The sequence below is a fragment of the Hibiscus syriacus genome, unplaced genomic scaffold, assembly GCF_006381635.1.
Source record: "Hibiscus syriacus cultivar Baekdansim isolate YM2019G1 unplaced genomic scaffold, ASM638163v2 tig00112000_pilon, whole genome shotgun sequence".
NCBI classification, from domain to species: Eukaryota; Viridiplantae; Streptophyta; class Magnoliopsida; order Malvales; family Malvaceae; genus Hibiscus; species Hibiscus syriacus.
Window position 1 is genome coordinate 2,279,036 of NW_024063235.1, and position 16,125 is coordinate 2,295,160.

A 16,125-nucleotide genomic window follows, 5' to 3' on the forward strand; every position below is an offset into this window, starting at 1 on the left:
AAGTATGGCGACAATGACTAGGAAGGTGGCAATGACTAGTCAGCATGGTGTTCGTGATCGGAAAAAATGATGTATGTGGGTTAGGATTATAGAGTAACTAGGATGTTTTTTTATAAATATAGAGTAATATATTTACTTTTTTTAAAAAAAATCAAAATTACCAACACATGTCACTTAACAAAGAAATTTAACAACAGTTATGGCCTGGGCACCTAAAGTGATAATATTTTTAACGTTAGGCACCTGGATAATTAAAAAACAATTGAGCACCTTTTTAAGAAAGCAATATAGTTTGGGCACTTGTTTTATAATTAAGCCTTTAGAATACCCAATTTTGACATTGGGTCAACCAGTTGACAGTAGTATTAGCTGGTGACTTGTAAACTGCAGTAGCGTAAGAATTCTTCCCTTTGTTTTTCCCAGTCGCTGTAGTTGGGTCTTATTTTGATCCACCGACCGCCCAACCCACCGTGGAAGAGAACCGGGAAGGAGACGATGAATGGCAACGGCAGGAGGCAGAGAATACCGGTGGAAGATGATGATAAGGGTTTTATCTGGAAACTTCCGCAGCTTAAACTCAAGGACGTGGGTAAGGTTGGTCCTGCTTTCGGATTCGGGGCTGGTTGCGGTCTTGGCTTTGGTGCAGGCCTCATTGGAGGTATTTCATTATTAATCTATTTAGTTTAACAATTTTCTCTTTTTGAATTTCTTTTCCCAGCTTCAGAGATGAAATGACCATTTATATGATTAACAATATATAAATGATTTTTATTAATTGATTTCAAAATATTTTCTCTATAATTGAAAAAATAAGTTGTTGAATAAGCGAATAATTACATAGATGATAGATGTTAGTCTCGCTTTGTGCTTTTGGAAGATCGAATGCCACTGTCCTACTGCTAAATTCTCTTTAATTTGTCAATGAACATGTTTTTTTTTGTCGTCATATTTTGGGATTGCATGGACCTAAGGCTACTGTTTTTTTTCTTTTCATTTTCTTCAATTTTAAAATTGTTCCATCCAGTGTTACATAAGCTGATCTACTTTAATTGCTTAGCAAAGTGTTGAACGGTTGTTTTTTCCCTAGGCGCCGGCTTTGGCCCTGGAATTCCTGGCTTGCAAGTTGGCTTTGGTTTTGGTGCTGGATGCGGGGTTGGTTTAGGATTTGGCTACGGTGTCGGTAGGGGTGTTGCTCATGATGAGAACCGTACATATTCCAATGTTAAAAGCTTATTTGGCTACCAGCATCCTCCTTTGCGGTGAGTATTTATATTTATATTTTATCTGTATATATTTGTTTCTGCTTTATCCTTGCAAGTTATTTATGTCTGTAGAAATAATAGAATTAACTTCAATGAAGCTTTTGCTTGGATTTTAAATGCATGTTTTGCTGATGGGAAATAATTACCTTTGTTACCCTACTTTCTAGCATTGCAAGTTATTGATTTATAAACTTATCATCCCTCTTGGTGAAGTAATTTTAGATTGCTAGGAGGAGAATGCGGATTAAAGTTATTAACACGGGTTACTTGGTTTGGATATAAAAGGATGAAGAAAAATATTATCTTTGAGAAGATGGTGTGAAGATAAATTCTTCGGAAATTGGAATCCTATTAATGAGATGAGTGGTTACTTATAAGAGAGAGATGAGTGGTTGTAAGGATAGCTTCCTCACAGCATTGTTTGGAATTTTCCTCTGAAGGAGTGCACAGTTTGTCCCAAGAAGGTGATCGTCACCCCTCCCCAATTTTATTAAGTTCATGAAACCAGATGATTTGTCAATAATTCTCTCCTTTTGAAGAAATGGGGATAAAACTTGATTATTACTCCATCACATTGTACTTTTTCGGTAACAACTTGAAAACGTCGAAGCCAATTCTGCCTGGAATACATGTTTCATGCACGAGCATGGATGAGTAACTACCCTAGCGTTGACATTGCTTTCTGGAAACTCGAGATAATAAAATCCATTGTTTTCCTTAGAACCCCCCATTCTTCTTCCTCATAACATCCTAAAAGAATCATTTAGGTTCAAATAAAGCAGTAGTTTAGATGTTTTTGCAATTTATTGAATAGATATAAGGTTGATAGACAATTTCATGACATGCAACACATTGTTCAGGATTTAAGGATTTCCAATGCGAATGTCTTCCTGCCTGGTTACTGTTATTTAGGAGACACCGATTAGAGTAATATTTTTAATTTCTAGGACGTGGGTTGTAAGTTGAAATACTATGAGATGAGTAAGTCATGTGGTCAGTTGCTCCGGAGTGTATGATCCAAGAGCTGAGTGAGGATCCACACTCTAAGAGAACATGGATACGGAAAGTTGGAAGTGCTAATTAACATGCACCTGTTATTTTGATTTTTTTCTTCTTCTTTTTGAGTTATGGAGGAATTTCAGCCGATTCATATTATCTTTGTTGATCTTCTGATTAGTAAGATTACTGGCGGTGTTGGCTTGAGTAGAGTGTGCTTGTCCTTTTGTTGCCCCTTTGGGTTAAGAGTTCTATGGTCCACATGAAGACTCCAAGCAATATTTTTGTGTGACCTGACATCTTGTAGCGGTCACATATTAAATTCCCTTATTCATCTTCTTGAATTCTGTTTCATGCTGTCCACACTTACTGCAATAGATTTTCTTGAAACTGGTTCATTTGTACCAATTGTAAGCAACACTGATCGTTTCAACTGGTCGGTGTTCAATATCGAGCACGGTGCCTCCCCTGTTTTAAATGCTTCATATGGCGTCAAGATCAACACTTTCCTCATGACACTTTGAGCATCTCAATGATTGTAGAATTCGGTTGCAATGTTAAAATGTATAGCAACCAGTGCTGCTTGCATTTTGCTTTTACTTGGACAGTGTCAGTAATCAGTAACATATATCTGTTTGTTTTGTGTGTATGTTGTAATGAGCAGGGATGAAATTAGTGGCCTAATTGATGAGCTTGTGATTAATTCCAAGAAGGTAGCTATAGCAGCCACTAGGGAAATCGAGAAGTGGAGAAGATGATTGAACTTGTAGGATGGATGTCTCATTTGTGAATGTTTTTGAATAGGGAATGACTCTTATTCTGTTGTATAGTGTTGTATCAAAACCTCTATGGAGATATATACTGATTATGTGTTTAATATGCGTTCCTGTTTATATTTATTTTTTCCGGTACAAAATTATCGGACCAATCAAGTTAATTGATTTCTTAAATATACAAATTTTAATTTTTAAATATGTTTACATATAATGTGCGAAAAATAAATATTTATAGTAAATAATATATAAAGTTTTATCTAAAACCTACTCGGTTTAGTTGTTCGACTTATTGATGCTAAGTTGATTAGATTTAGAGTAGACGAAGAGAGCGTTCAATAAATAATTTGTATAACGTTTATTTATTATATTAAATAAATGAATATGAATAAAAATTTTATGTTTATGTATTAGATGAACGAATACGAATAAGTGTATTAGGTTCATTTATGTTTACGAACAAACTTGTTTATCTACTCGTTTATAAGTTTGTTTATTCGGTTTTTCTTTATATATATATATTAAATATTGGTGAAGATAATGACTAATTTGAACAATAAATAAACTTTGGACTTCAAATTGTGAAGCTTAAGGAGTTTAAGGAGCTTAAGGATTAATGACATAATTTCATCATTTTTCTTTGGCCTACAATTAAAAAGGTAAAAAGAGTGTTTGTTGCTTATGGTCCTTAAACCATACACTCGGTATATTCACGAACATTAAATGAATATGTTGACAAACATTTAATGAATATGTTCTTGAACGGTAAACGAATCAAACATGAATACCTTAAAAAAATAAACAAATAGAAACACAATATTAAAAAAATTAAACGAACATGAACCGAATGTGATTATTTTTAAAAATAAACATACAAACACGAATATTACTTATTTGTTCAAGCCTGGTTGATTTACACTTCTAATTAAACTAAGCATGAAGAGTTAAAAATATGAAGTTGATCAATTAAATTATTTTCCAATATATTTAAGAATAAACTGCGCTATATATTTCTGAATTTTAATAATTATATTAATTGTATGATTAAACTAAAATTCAATATTATTTTTGCACCAAATTTTGATTTAGACCTCTTTTATAACGTCCAATCATAAAATTTTAACAGTATTATGATACGAAGAAGATATGAAGATTAATTTTATTAGTGTGATGTTATGTTATATCTAAATTATTTGGGTAAATTACGTATTTAATATCTAAACTAAAAAAGAAATGTGTCATTATCTAATTGAAAGAATCTAAAAAAAAATTAAGAAAGTTAAACTTTTGAAGAAAATTAAGATTTTAACAAAACTAATATGTATCTTAAACTATAGTTGAAACTAACTTTATTTATTTTATGGTATAAATTTATAAATTTATTTATAACTTATGTTATAAAATTAAAAGATTATGTATAATGTAAATATATATTTAATGGTGCTTGAAGTCCTCGAACTTAAAAAAATCAATGTTGTTTTTGAAATTATTTTTCATTCAATATAATACTTAAATTGAGAAAAATTAATATAATCATTTGACCAATAAAATGGAACATTGACAGTTATTATACATACATTAGACGTGACAACACACAATGTTGACGTAATAATTTTTAATGTTGTTACGATGAAAAAGTTTAATTGATTCTTTTAGAAATTTTGAGGGCTTAATTATTTTTTAAGGTTTGATGGTTAATTTAATTTCTAAGAAAAATAAAACATATTTAAAATTTAAAATATGAAATATGAAATATGAAATATGAAAAAAATTAAATATTTTAAAAAATAAATATAAAATACTAAAAATTAAAAAAAATATATTATTGTAAAATTAAACATTTTAAAAAGTAAAAAGTAAGGAATAAAAATTATAAAAGTATCACAAAATACAAAATAATAAACTAAAAATTATTTAAAAATTAAAATTATTAAAAAAAATTCATTGAAATAAAATATTTGATTGCCTCTCGTTAACCTGAGTTTACTATTATTTATTGAATATATTTTCATTCAAAATATATAATAATATTTTTTTGAACATAAGATCATAAAAATATGAATTTAGAAACTTAGAAGTTAGATGAATGCGCTTTATATGCTAGATTATTATATAACGTGCTAAGGATTATGAATAATCTGAAATATAATTAGATGTATGTGACTTACAATGTTTCCTAACCAAATTCATATGTAAAATTTTTAAGTCTCAACTAAGTGTTGATGAAATATTATTATACTTCGTATAAGTGTTGATGATATGAATGTATGCTAATGAAAGTATGCTTAGTATGTGTACATGTATGATATAAAAGTGTATGACATATGTAGTGATGATTAATACGTATATGAAATTAAAAAGCACGTTAACTTTTCTAGTTAGACTATATGAATATCCATTTGTCAAAATCATTTTGTGGTGGTTTGAAAAGCCTAATCTTGAAAACTAGTCAAAAGATGGAGTCGGCATCGATCATTTTAGATTAAGTATGATCGAATAACTTCAACCTTGGTTTGTGTTTAACTCCATGATCAAAATTAGGTTCAAGAGTCGATTATACATAAGGAAAGTTAGACCTTTCCTAATTAGAGTATACTCAAAGATCAATCGTAAGATGATTGGAATAATATATGTCAAACCCCAAAATTGGAGTTAATATTTTAGTCTTGATAAATTTTTATTTTTATTTGTTTTAATTTTAAATTTGGGATTAGATTGAATAAATATTAATTTTGGAGATATTTTTTTGGAAACCTTATAAATTTTGGGGACAATTTCAAAAATTCTGATAACTTTTGAGACCTTTCATCTTATTAACCTATAAATGAATTTGAAATTCCAACTCCCCACAGAATCTCCGACTCATTCCCCTTTTTTTTGTTTATTTTATATCAATTATATGCGAGTGAAAATAGATGGTTAAAATTGACTTTTTTGTTTCTCTTCTTTAGTGAATATCTTTTTATTTCATACTGTTAGTTTTAATCATTTTTTATATTTATCTAACGATTCTAAATTTGTGTAAAACTAAAAGAATTTTACATCGTGTAACAGAACTCTACCCCAAAGGCGAAAAGAAATTACAAAATTCTTCTGCCGCCCAATTGGAAACCCAAAACCCTAAATTTATTTTAGAACTGTGTTTGTTCCTAAACTGTTCTCTAAAATTCCTCACTGTTTCATCGTTTCTTTAGAATATGTACAATGTTCCTCTCCGCATCATGTTTAATTTTACGTTATTGATTTTGGTCGTGTTGTTGTAAAGTTGAACCATCTTCAAGTTACGCCTAAGCTAGATCCTGATATAATTAATCGAAATGTTGACTACAAACCATGGTGAAGTAGTGGTCGAATGGAACCTTGATTCTAGTATAGCTTTGATATTTTTTTAGTGGTTATTAACAGGTGTATGTCTTACCATGATACCACTGTTTTAAATTCTATTTAACATTGTTTCTGTTGATTCTAGAATGAATTAAGTACTGATCAATGCCATGGCGTTGTATGCGAATCATGGGGTGCCTTTGTCTATGTTATTGTGATTTGTATTCTAAACTACATAATTTATTGATTGGTTATAGAACATGTTTTTGAATTACTTGTGAGATGTTTGAACCATATATTTTTAATTATCTGTAAGATGTTCGAACAACAAATTTTGAAATAATTGTAAGATGTCTGAACAATATGTTTCCTAAATTCTATGCGTCTGAGCAATATATTTCATGAACTATGATTGTATGAACAATATGTTTCCTAAACCGTGACATTCTAAACGATATGTTTTTTGAATTGTGACTAACTGAACAATATGTTTTTTTGAGTTGTTACTATCTAAACGATATGTTTTTTGAACTGTGACTGTTCGTATATGTGCATGCTTTTGATACTACTTTGATTTATGTATCACATGCCTTGTGCTATCCTGTAATGTGTATAAGCAAGTCACACATGTCTGGATGTCTTGGGATGTGAAGGAAGAATTGTAGTGTTCCACTGCTCGTGTTTTAGCAAATTACCACTTCTGGTGGTGTATCCGATATACGATTCTGACAAACTATTTTTCTAAATTTTAATGGTCACCATTTCTATTTATGCGATTCATCGTATTCTATTTGGTGTTCGGTTGATTATGAGTTTTGAGGAACTCATTATGTGAAGCTTATCAATGGTTAGGTACTTCTGAGCTTATTAGCTCGTGTTTGCATTCTGCTCTGTATTTTTGAATTAGTTGTGTATGTTTGTTTGATTTTCTGAATACTTTGTTTATCTGTACATTTTGACTTACTGAGCTCTATATGTCAAATCCTTCATTCTTCCCTTTTTGATATTTCAGAACGTTAGGACTGAATTGACATCTAGAGAATCGAAGTCTTGGATTTAAATTATATTTTGATAAAGTATTTTCTGATAAAATGATAATAATTGTATAAATCATTTGTAAATCTAATTTAATATCAGAGAAATTATTTTGAATTGATTTCTGGATCACTTCGGTGATCAATGAGACCTTCAAGATTCAGCTAAATTTTTAGGTCAAGTCAATAAGTTACATTTAATCGTATTAGAGCTATTGGTTCAATAACTTCATACTATATATCTCACTAGAATTATATGATTTGAAACTGATAAATAAATATAATTTGTAAAGTTAATTTAAAAATTGAGTAAAGAGGATTTTTAACTAGTTTTATGCCATAAATGTTTTGAAAATGTTTTTGGCAAGTTTCGAGATTCCGACATTGATCCTAACTCTAGTTAATTTATTTTTCTATGTGTTGGATAAATATTTTATGGTTAACTTTGTCATATGAATTTATTGTCAAATCGAAAAAAAATTCAATGACGAAATTTCATTAAGAAGATGAGAGTTGTCAAACCCCAATATGGGTTAATATTTTAATCTTAATAAATTATAAATTTTATTTGTTTTAATTTTTAATTTGGGATTAGATTGAATAAATGTCAAATTTGGAGATATTTTAAAAAAAACCTTATAATTTTTTGGAAAATTTCAAAAATTCTAAAAATATTGGAGACATTTCATCTTATTAACTCATCAATGAATTTGAAACTTCAACTCCACTGAATCTTTTACTAGGGATGGGCATGGGACTCGAACTCGATGGGTTCATACTCGACCCAATCGGGTCATTTTTTTAAAAATTCAGGTTCGGGCAGGGCTGGTTGTGTTCGGGTCGGGTAGGGTTCGAGTTTAAGGTGAAAAAAATACCTGACCCGACCCAAAAAAAATATAATTTCACCTTTTATATTTAAGGATAATTAAAATAATACCATTTTATATATTATTTGTTTCCAATTAAATCCCTTTTTATTGAATAAAAATAATATTTTTAATAAATATATTATTTCATGTCAGATAGAGTTGGGTTTTGAATTTATCTCAAAAAGTCGGGTTGAGTGGAGGATGTAAAATTTTTAGGTCGAACCGGATCGGGTGGAGGGTGTAAAATTTTCATGTCGTGTCTGGTTAACCCAAACCCAACCCATGCACATCCCTATCTCTGACCTATTCTCTGTTTTACGTGTTATATTTATTTGTTTATTTTATATATATTAGTTACATTATCTATTATGTATTATAAAAGGTGAAAAGAAATTAGAAAACTCATCTACCGCTCAATTGGAAACCCTAAACCCCTAAATTTGTTTCAAAATTACATTTGACCCTAAGTTGTTCTCTAAAAGTCCTTAATGTTTCATCGCTTCTTTATGTGTAACACCTTACTCCATTTCGACCTGAAATCTAGAGGATTATAATATTACTCAGAAATATCTAAGTGGCTAACCATTTAAAAAAAATCAAAACTCATAACTATCATTTAAATCAATAGTTCAAAGACAATAATAAAATACTTTCTACAAAACGAAACTCCATGACACAATTTAAGTCAATTTAAACAACTTAAGGTTTACAATGCATAATACATATGTAAGGGTCCTATGAATATACATGCCTACTACAAGTAACCAACTAGTACTTTGTGAGGAATGTTGGAAATCCTGATGTGGTGATGCTCCTCGAACGACTCAATATACTAACCTGTAAATAAAAAACATTCGAACGTTAAGCCTACAAAGCCCAATAGTATAATCTTTAATCTAGAGCAGTACATGAATCTCATAAACATAAGCATGCTAGAAGATAGGGTAATGAGCAGTAGGTACATGCATGATCATAATCAAGTATTACCTACTTAAGGTACAACAGTTCTACTTAAGTCTCACGCTTCCCTTAGTCTCTGCTAAAGGTCTTGCTATGAATAATGTATACTAAGTCTCTAACCTCAATATCATACTACAATGCATCATCATATAACACACAATAATAATACCAGATATTACTGAGACATCGATACTATCACACAACAATAAGTAAGTATTATGGTGTAGCTAGGGGTCACATAGCTTCACAGAACACACACCCTTATTTTCTTAGTAGAGGTACCTTGGGTAGACTTGGGTCACATAACATCAAAATTTCCCAAGTATCTCAGGCGAGGTTCGGGTCACAACATCGACACCTCCCAAATACCTTAGGCTAGGTACGGGTCACACAATATCAGCACCTTTCCTGGCTAGTCTACTCGACTTGAGTAAATGGGATGTGTCTGGGTCATACAGTATTAGTACAACCCCCACTTAGCGACTAATGTGTCATCAAACTGATTAGATATATCTGGATATTCTATAAACACAAGACGATGTCATAATGCTAAAGTAACTCAAGTGTCATTGTTGTTTCACGAGCGTCACACAAAGGATAATTTTATGGAATCTTACCTTATAAGGTTCTTATGATTATGACACAAATATCAGCATCTTTACATTATTATCTCATCTTTATTACCACTTCTGAAGAGCTAAACATCTCAACACACACACATCAAACTAATGTCATGCAAGGACAATCAGAGTAGCTCAACTACTCACTATCAAACTTATCAAAGTCAAGTGAGGTCATCCCCCTCACTCGACAATATCTCACTCGTTCTCTCATCTACAATGTTATGAAAGGGCTTCTTAGTCTTTTAGTGTTTCATGCCCTTAAGAAAATTAGTATTCCATGCTATCCAGTTGGTATATTACGACTAGTCTAATACTCAATTTGGTATTAGTTGTTTTATAACGACTCCCTAGTCACTCTCATCATACTTCCCATCGGTTCACCCTTGTACCAATAGGGTGACTTGCTTGTCCTTGATTGTAGGTGTTCATGTGGTATTCGATTCCCTTTATCTCCCTCGTTAGGTCATTCGTTATTTCACTCATCGGAATGACTTTCGCAATGATCATTCGTTCGAGATTACTCAATACATATTTGATTGGAGATACTTAGAATTATTACATCTAAATGGATACTTCAGTCGTAACCCACCACTAAACACATTTTTAACACTTATTCAAGTGTTTTACACAAATTTGATACCATTTATGATCATATTATGGGTCCAGGGCCTCCCAGACAATATTTTAGGCCTATTTGGTCATTTTGGGCAAAGGGTTTCGAAACCAGTTAGGGGGTTTTGAAACCACTATTGCATATTGCCCTATTTCTCATGAGAGAACTCCCAAATCACTCTCAAAACCTTCCAAGGTCTCCAAACATTTATTTAAAGTCTATGAAAGTTATTTAGGTTCACCAAGCACTATAAAACACCAATTTTTTTTTTTAACAAAAACATCATCAATTGCAAGAATCAATCACAAGCCTCAATATACCCAATACTCAAATCTTCAACAAGCATTATGAATATGGAAGACATAATGCCACAAATGATTAAAAATACACTACCTTGGTTAAAGAATCTAGAAATGAAGTTATTTTCTCAACTACACATGCTTCATCCTTCTCCTCTTGAGATGATATGCTCATTAACCACTTCCTCTTTCAATAACATGAAACCAAAGCTTTTGCATTACCAACCAAGTTTGTGGGAAGGCATAAGATCTAACTAAATACAAATAAAACCTAGAAGAAATTCTTACCTCCATTTTGAATTTTGAAGAAGAAGATGAAAGGAAAAGATGTAGACTAAAGAAGGAAGAGAAAAGAAAGAATATTGAGATGAAAAATATGGAGTGAATGAGGAGAGAAGAAAATGATAGATTTTTTTCCCAGATTTTCCCCTCAAATCCCATGCCCAAGCTGGAAATAAATCCCAATAAATCAGCCTCATTTTCACCAATAGGATAATTGCACTTTGGTCATTCTTCTTTTGCCTCTAATATAAAATTCCTCTTTTTATGGCCAATCAGAGGTCCAAATTATACACAATTAAGCAAACACATGGCCCACAAATTTAAATATGAACTCCAAATACCACATGCCTCTCAAGTAAGCCCGAATCTACTAACCTAGAATTTGGGTCGTTACAATATGTACCATGTACCTCTCCGTAATAAGTTTAATTTTACCTTTTTTTTTTATTTTGGTTGGGTTGTTGCAAAGTTGAACCATATTCAAGTAACGCCTAAGTTAGATCCTGATATAGCTAGTCAGAATGTTGACTATAAACCATGGAAAAGGGATGGTCGAATGGAACCTTGATTCAAGTATAGCTTTGATATTATTTTACTGATTATTATCAGGTGCGTGTCGTACCGTGTTATAACTGTTTTAAATTTTGTTGTAATATTTTTTCTATTGAATCTAAAATTTATTAAACGTTGGTCGATGCCATGGTGTTGTATATGAATCTTGGGGTGTCTTTGTTCGTGTTACTATGATTTGTGTTCTAAACTACATAATTTATTGATTGGTTATCAAATATGTTTTTGAATTACTTGTGAGATGCCTAAACCATATATTTCTAAATTATTTGTGAGATATCTGAACAACAAGTTTCTGAAATAACCGTGAGATGGTTGAATAATATGTTTCCTAAATTGTGAGTATCTGAGCAATATATTTCATGAACTGTGATTGCCAGAACAATTTGTTTCCTAAACTTTGACTGAACGACTAATTTTCTGAATTTTGACTAACCAAACGATATATTATTTGGATTGTGATTGCCTGAATTATATGTTTTCTAAAATGTGATTGTTCATATATGTGCATGCTCCTGAAACTACTTTGGTTTCTGTATCACAAGTTTTGTGTTGTTTTGTAATCTGTATAAGCATGTCAAACTTGTCTGCTTTCATGAGTTGGGATGTGAAGGAGGAACCTTAGTGGTCCATCGCTCCTATTTTAGTATATTACTACTTCTGGTGGTGTATCCGTCATATGGTTCCCATAAACTATTTTTTTAAATTTTAGGGGTCATAATTTCTATTTGGGGTCAAAAAATAAAATTAACAATTTAGAAAAAGAAAATATTGATTTAAAAGTTATGCTTGAATGCTTAACAAAAGAAATTGAAATAATTTCTCAAAACAATTCATTAGGTTTAACAATGACAATATGCTCACATTGTCATTTTCATAGTAACATGGAACATACTTGTCCATTAAAACTTAGAAAACATTTTAAAATTAGACAAGTATGGGTTCCCAAAGGAACTAGAGACAATTTTACTAACATTAAAGGATCCAAAGCAATTTGGATACCAAAATCCAAATAAATGTTTCTTGTAGGTGTATGGGAGCAATTGTGACAAAAGTGAAGAAATTCAAATGCTCTATCCACACAAAATGAGGAATTGATAACCTCTAAACTTAATATTTTTGATTTTGCATAATTGGTTGCCTATTTTGTTTTATGCATGCATGAGTTTTTTGAACATAAATGATTATATGTTGTTTTTCCATCTCATGTATGTTAAAATGTGTTATGGTGAACATTTTAAAGTTTTAATTATTTTTCATAAAGTTTTGTTCATCATAATGATTTTTGGTCAATTTTGTTTCTAAATGTTCTTACAAACTTTTAATTTTGACCTTAAACTTAAATGTTTATGCATGTACTTTTTTATTGCAAATGATATCTCTTGAACAGTTAATATTAATTTTTCAAATGCATAACATTTTAGAAAGCTTTATGCATATGAACTTTAATGTCTCATGTTAATATTGAAGAAAGTAGAATAAACCTAGATTTATTAAATTTTATGTGTTACTAACATGTTTATTTATCTTTGTTGAAATTCAGTAGTTTTTAAGTGTCAAGTTTTTTTAAAGTCATTTTTTGGAATGCATTTATTGAGGGGAGTTTTGATTTTTCAAATGATTTTATGTTAATATTCTCTCCTTACTCTCCATTGTTATTTTTTACCTTAAAGTTTGAATTATTTTTGATACAACAAAAAGGGAGAGAAATATTGGTTTGAAAAGTTCAATTTCCAGAATGAAAAAAGGGGAGCTTTTATATTTTCCAAAATATTTCTCTTTTTCATTAAATGTTTTATTTAGGGAGAATTTTCCCAAAAACTATTTTTCAAATATTTTGTTATAGGAAAAAGGGGAAATTGTTAAACCTATTTTGATATAACAAATTTAAGGGCAAAATATTTTTGGACTTGATTGAATTTATTCAAAGTTTTAAAAAATAATTCAAAGTCCATAAAACTTGAATTTGAAAAAAACATCTTTTATGGGTAAGCAATATCGATATTGTTCTTACAGTATCGATACAACATTAATAGTCTTGCAGTATCGATACCAAAAGTAAGAAAGGCATCAATACTCTCTTGGTAGTACCGATATTGCTTTGTGTCTTCAAATGTGTTCAGATTCCAGTAAGCAAAAGTAGTACTAATACTCAAAGGAGTATCGATACTATTACATAGCAGTACCGATACCATAACCTTATTATTAAATACTCTCCCATCCCAACGATCATTTGATGGTTATTTTATTTAAAAGTTATTAGGGTGGTACCGATACGCCTATCCCGAGTACTTATACTCCCTGGTCTAGGCACTTTTATTTTGCAGATTTGTAATCTCCAACGGCACCAAACTTCCTCCAATAGCTAGAAACAATCACAAACAGATTCCAACATATAAAAACAAGTTGAGGACACTTTAAGAAGGTTACAACACCTATCCAAGCAATCCACATCAAGAGAAAATCTCTTTTAATCTTACTTTTCCTTTTCTTCTGTACATAGAGTGTTTTTGTGAGCTTAATTTGTAAACACCTACCTTTTATAGGTTTTCTTGTTTGCAATCTCTTATCCTTTTGTAAAAGGGGTTTGGTTGTAGTTTAACCATTAAAAACTAGGGATTTGTAAAATATTACTCTTGAGCCTAGAAAAAGGGAGAACAAATTAGTGAATTTGTTAGAAATCTTTTGTGTGGAGCTAAGGTAGTGTATGTAGACTTTATTTGAGGAAGTTAAACCACTATAAACAATTGTGCAAGTTTTACTATCATTTATCTCCATACAAAACTTTCCTACCCCTCTTGCCACATTTTTGGTTGGTCGATAAAGCAACCAAAATCCCAATAAATATTCTAGGTATTCAGGAAGTCGACTGCTTGGGTCATTATTTGGGAATTCCATTTCACATAGGCAAAAGAACCTCGTACATTTGGATATATAAGGGATAAAGTTTATGCACAAGTTATTGGGTGGACAAAGCAATTGTTATCTAATTGGGGTAGGGAAGTATTCATTAAATATGTTGCTCATGCTTTACCATAATATATGATGTCTTGTTGTCTACTCCCTGAACACTTGCTCAATGAGATCTCTAACATTATGCACCGCTTTTGGTGGACCGATAAGATTTCTAAGTGTGGTTTATCGTTAATGGTGTGATACACAATCTGTACATCAAAAAGCCAAGGGGGACTTGGATTTCGTGTTATATGGTTATTTAACTTGGCAATGCTTGATAAACAAGTACGGCGATTAATTCAACACCCATATTGCTTGTTGTCATGGGTATTAAAAACAAAGTACTATCCAAATGGTGATATACTTAATGCTTCTGTTGGTAATAATAGCTCCTATGCGTGGAAGGGTATTCACAAAACCATTCAGGCTTTTTTAGGTCATTGTATTAGAGAGTTAGACAGGATAGCTACATTCATATAACCAAGGATAAATGGGGTAGGTCAAAGTTAGTTTTCCTTACCGAGATTACTCATTTATTCCAGTGCAATAGTTACATGTATTGCATTTCATGCACGATGGAACATCTCACTGGAACGAGTCAAAAGTACACCACATTTTTAACTCCATTGACTCTGACTTGGTTTTGTAGACATCCATTGCTCCAATTCAAAGGGATGTAATCATATAGGGTATTCATGATTCTAGTATATATTTTGTCCGTTCGGTTTACTGGTAGCTTCAACGTCCTATTCATTCTCTGACGTCTACTTTTAGAGTTTGGAAAATAGTTGTTAAACTACAAATTCTACCTAAGATTAAGATCTTTGCTTGGAGAGTGGCACATGGTGGGTTACCGGTTGGTAAACGATTATGTGAAGCTACCTTAAGTCATGACCTTTGTCCAATATATGGTTTGGATGAAAAGACGGTAGTTCATATTTACGGGATTGCTCTTATGCCCAAGAAACTTTTATTTGTGTAGGTATGCAAGGTACATTCTTGTCTAGCAAGCTTGTTTCTCCATTGGATTGGTTAGATTTGGTGATTACTAATTTGACTTTAGTTGGCCTTGTTTGCTTTCTTGTATTACTTTAGAACCTCTGGAATGAGATGAATTCCAAAGTGCATGATAGCAAGATTTAACCCCATGGATACTGGCCATCAATGATGTCTCCCTTTAGCACGACTACCTCTTGGCCAGAAAGTAGGTATCAGGGAGAGCGAGGGTTGTACGACCTTCTCCAGGAACAGTTTCATGTGTTGATTAGGTAAAGTGGAAACCTCCCCCTCCAGGCTATGTGAAGATCAATCCGGATGGTGTTTTTGAGTCTACTAGGCGTATAGAGCTTGTGGGGGTTATTGCCAGTGATGTTGTTGGTCAAGTACTTGGCGACATGGTTGTATCTTCACCAAGTTGTGTTGAAACTGGGCTTTCAGAGATTCATGCTCTAAATGCAGCACTTTCTTTGGCCAGTGAGTATCGGTGAACGCATATAATCTTTGAATCGGATTCAACGCTTGTAGTCAACAAGATGTCTCGACCGGAAGAGGACTTGTCCACATTG

The 16,125-nt window shown here is 31.7% G+C and overlaps 1 protein-coding gene across 1 annotated transcript; it reads left to right on the top strand.

The window, feature by feature from the left end:
• Positions 1 to 376: 376 nt before the first annotated feature.
• Positions 377 to 3,085, top strand: LOC120174133 (keratin, type I cytoskeletal 14-like). Its single transcript, XM_039181096.1, has 3 exons — positions 377 to 658; positions 1,088 to 1,259; positions 2,923 to 3,085. The coding sequence occupies exons 1-3, from the start codon at positions 496 to 498 to the stop codon at positions 3,014 to 3,016; spliced, it is 429 nt and encodes a 142-aa protein (XP_039037027.1). The 5' UTR covers positions 377 to 495; the 3' UTR covers positions 3,017 to 3,085.
• The last annotated feature ends 13,040 nt before the right edge of the window (positions 3,086 to 16,125 follow it).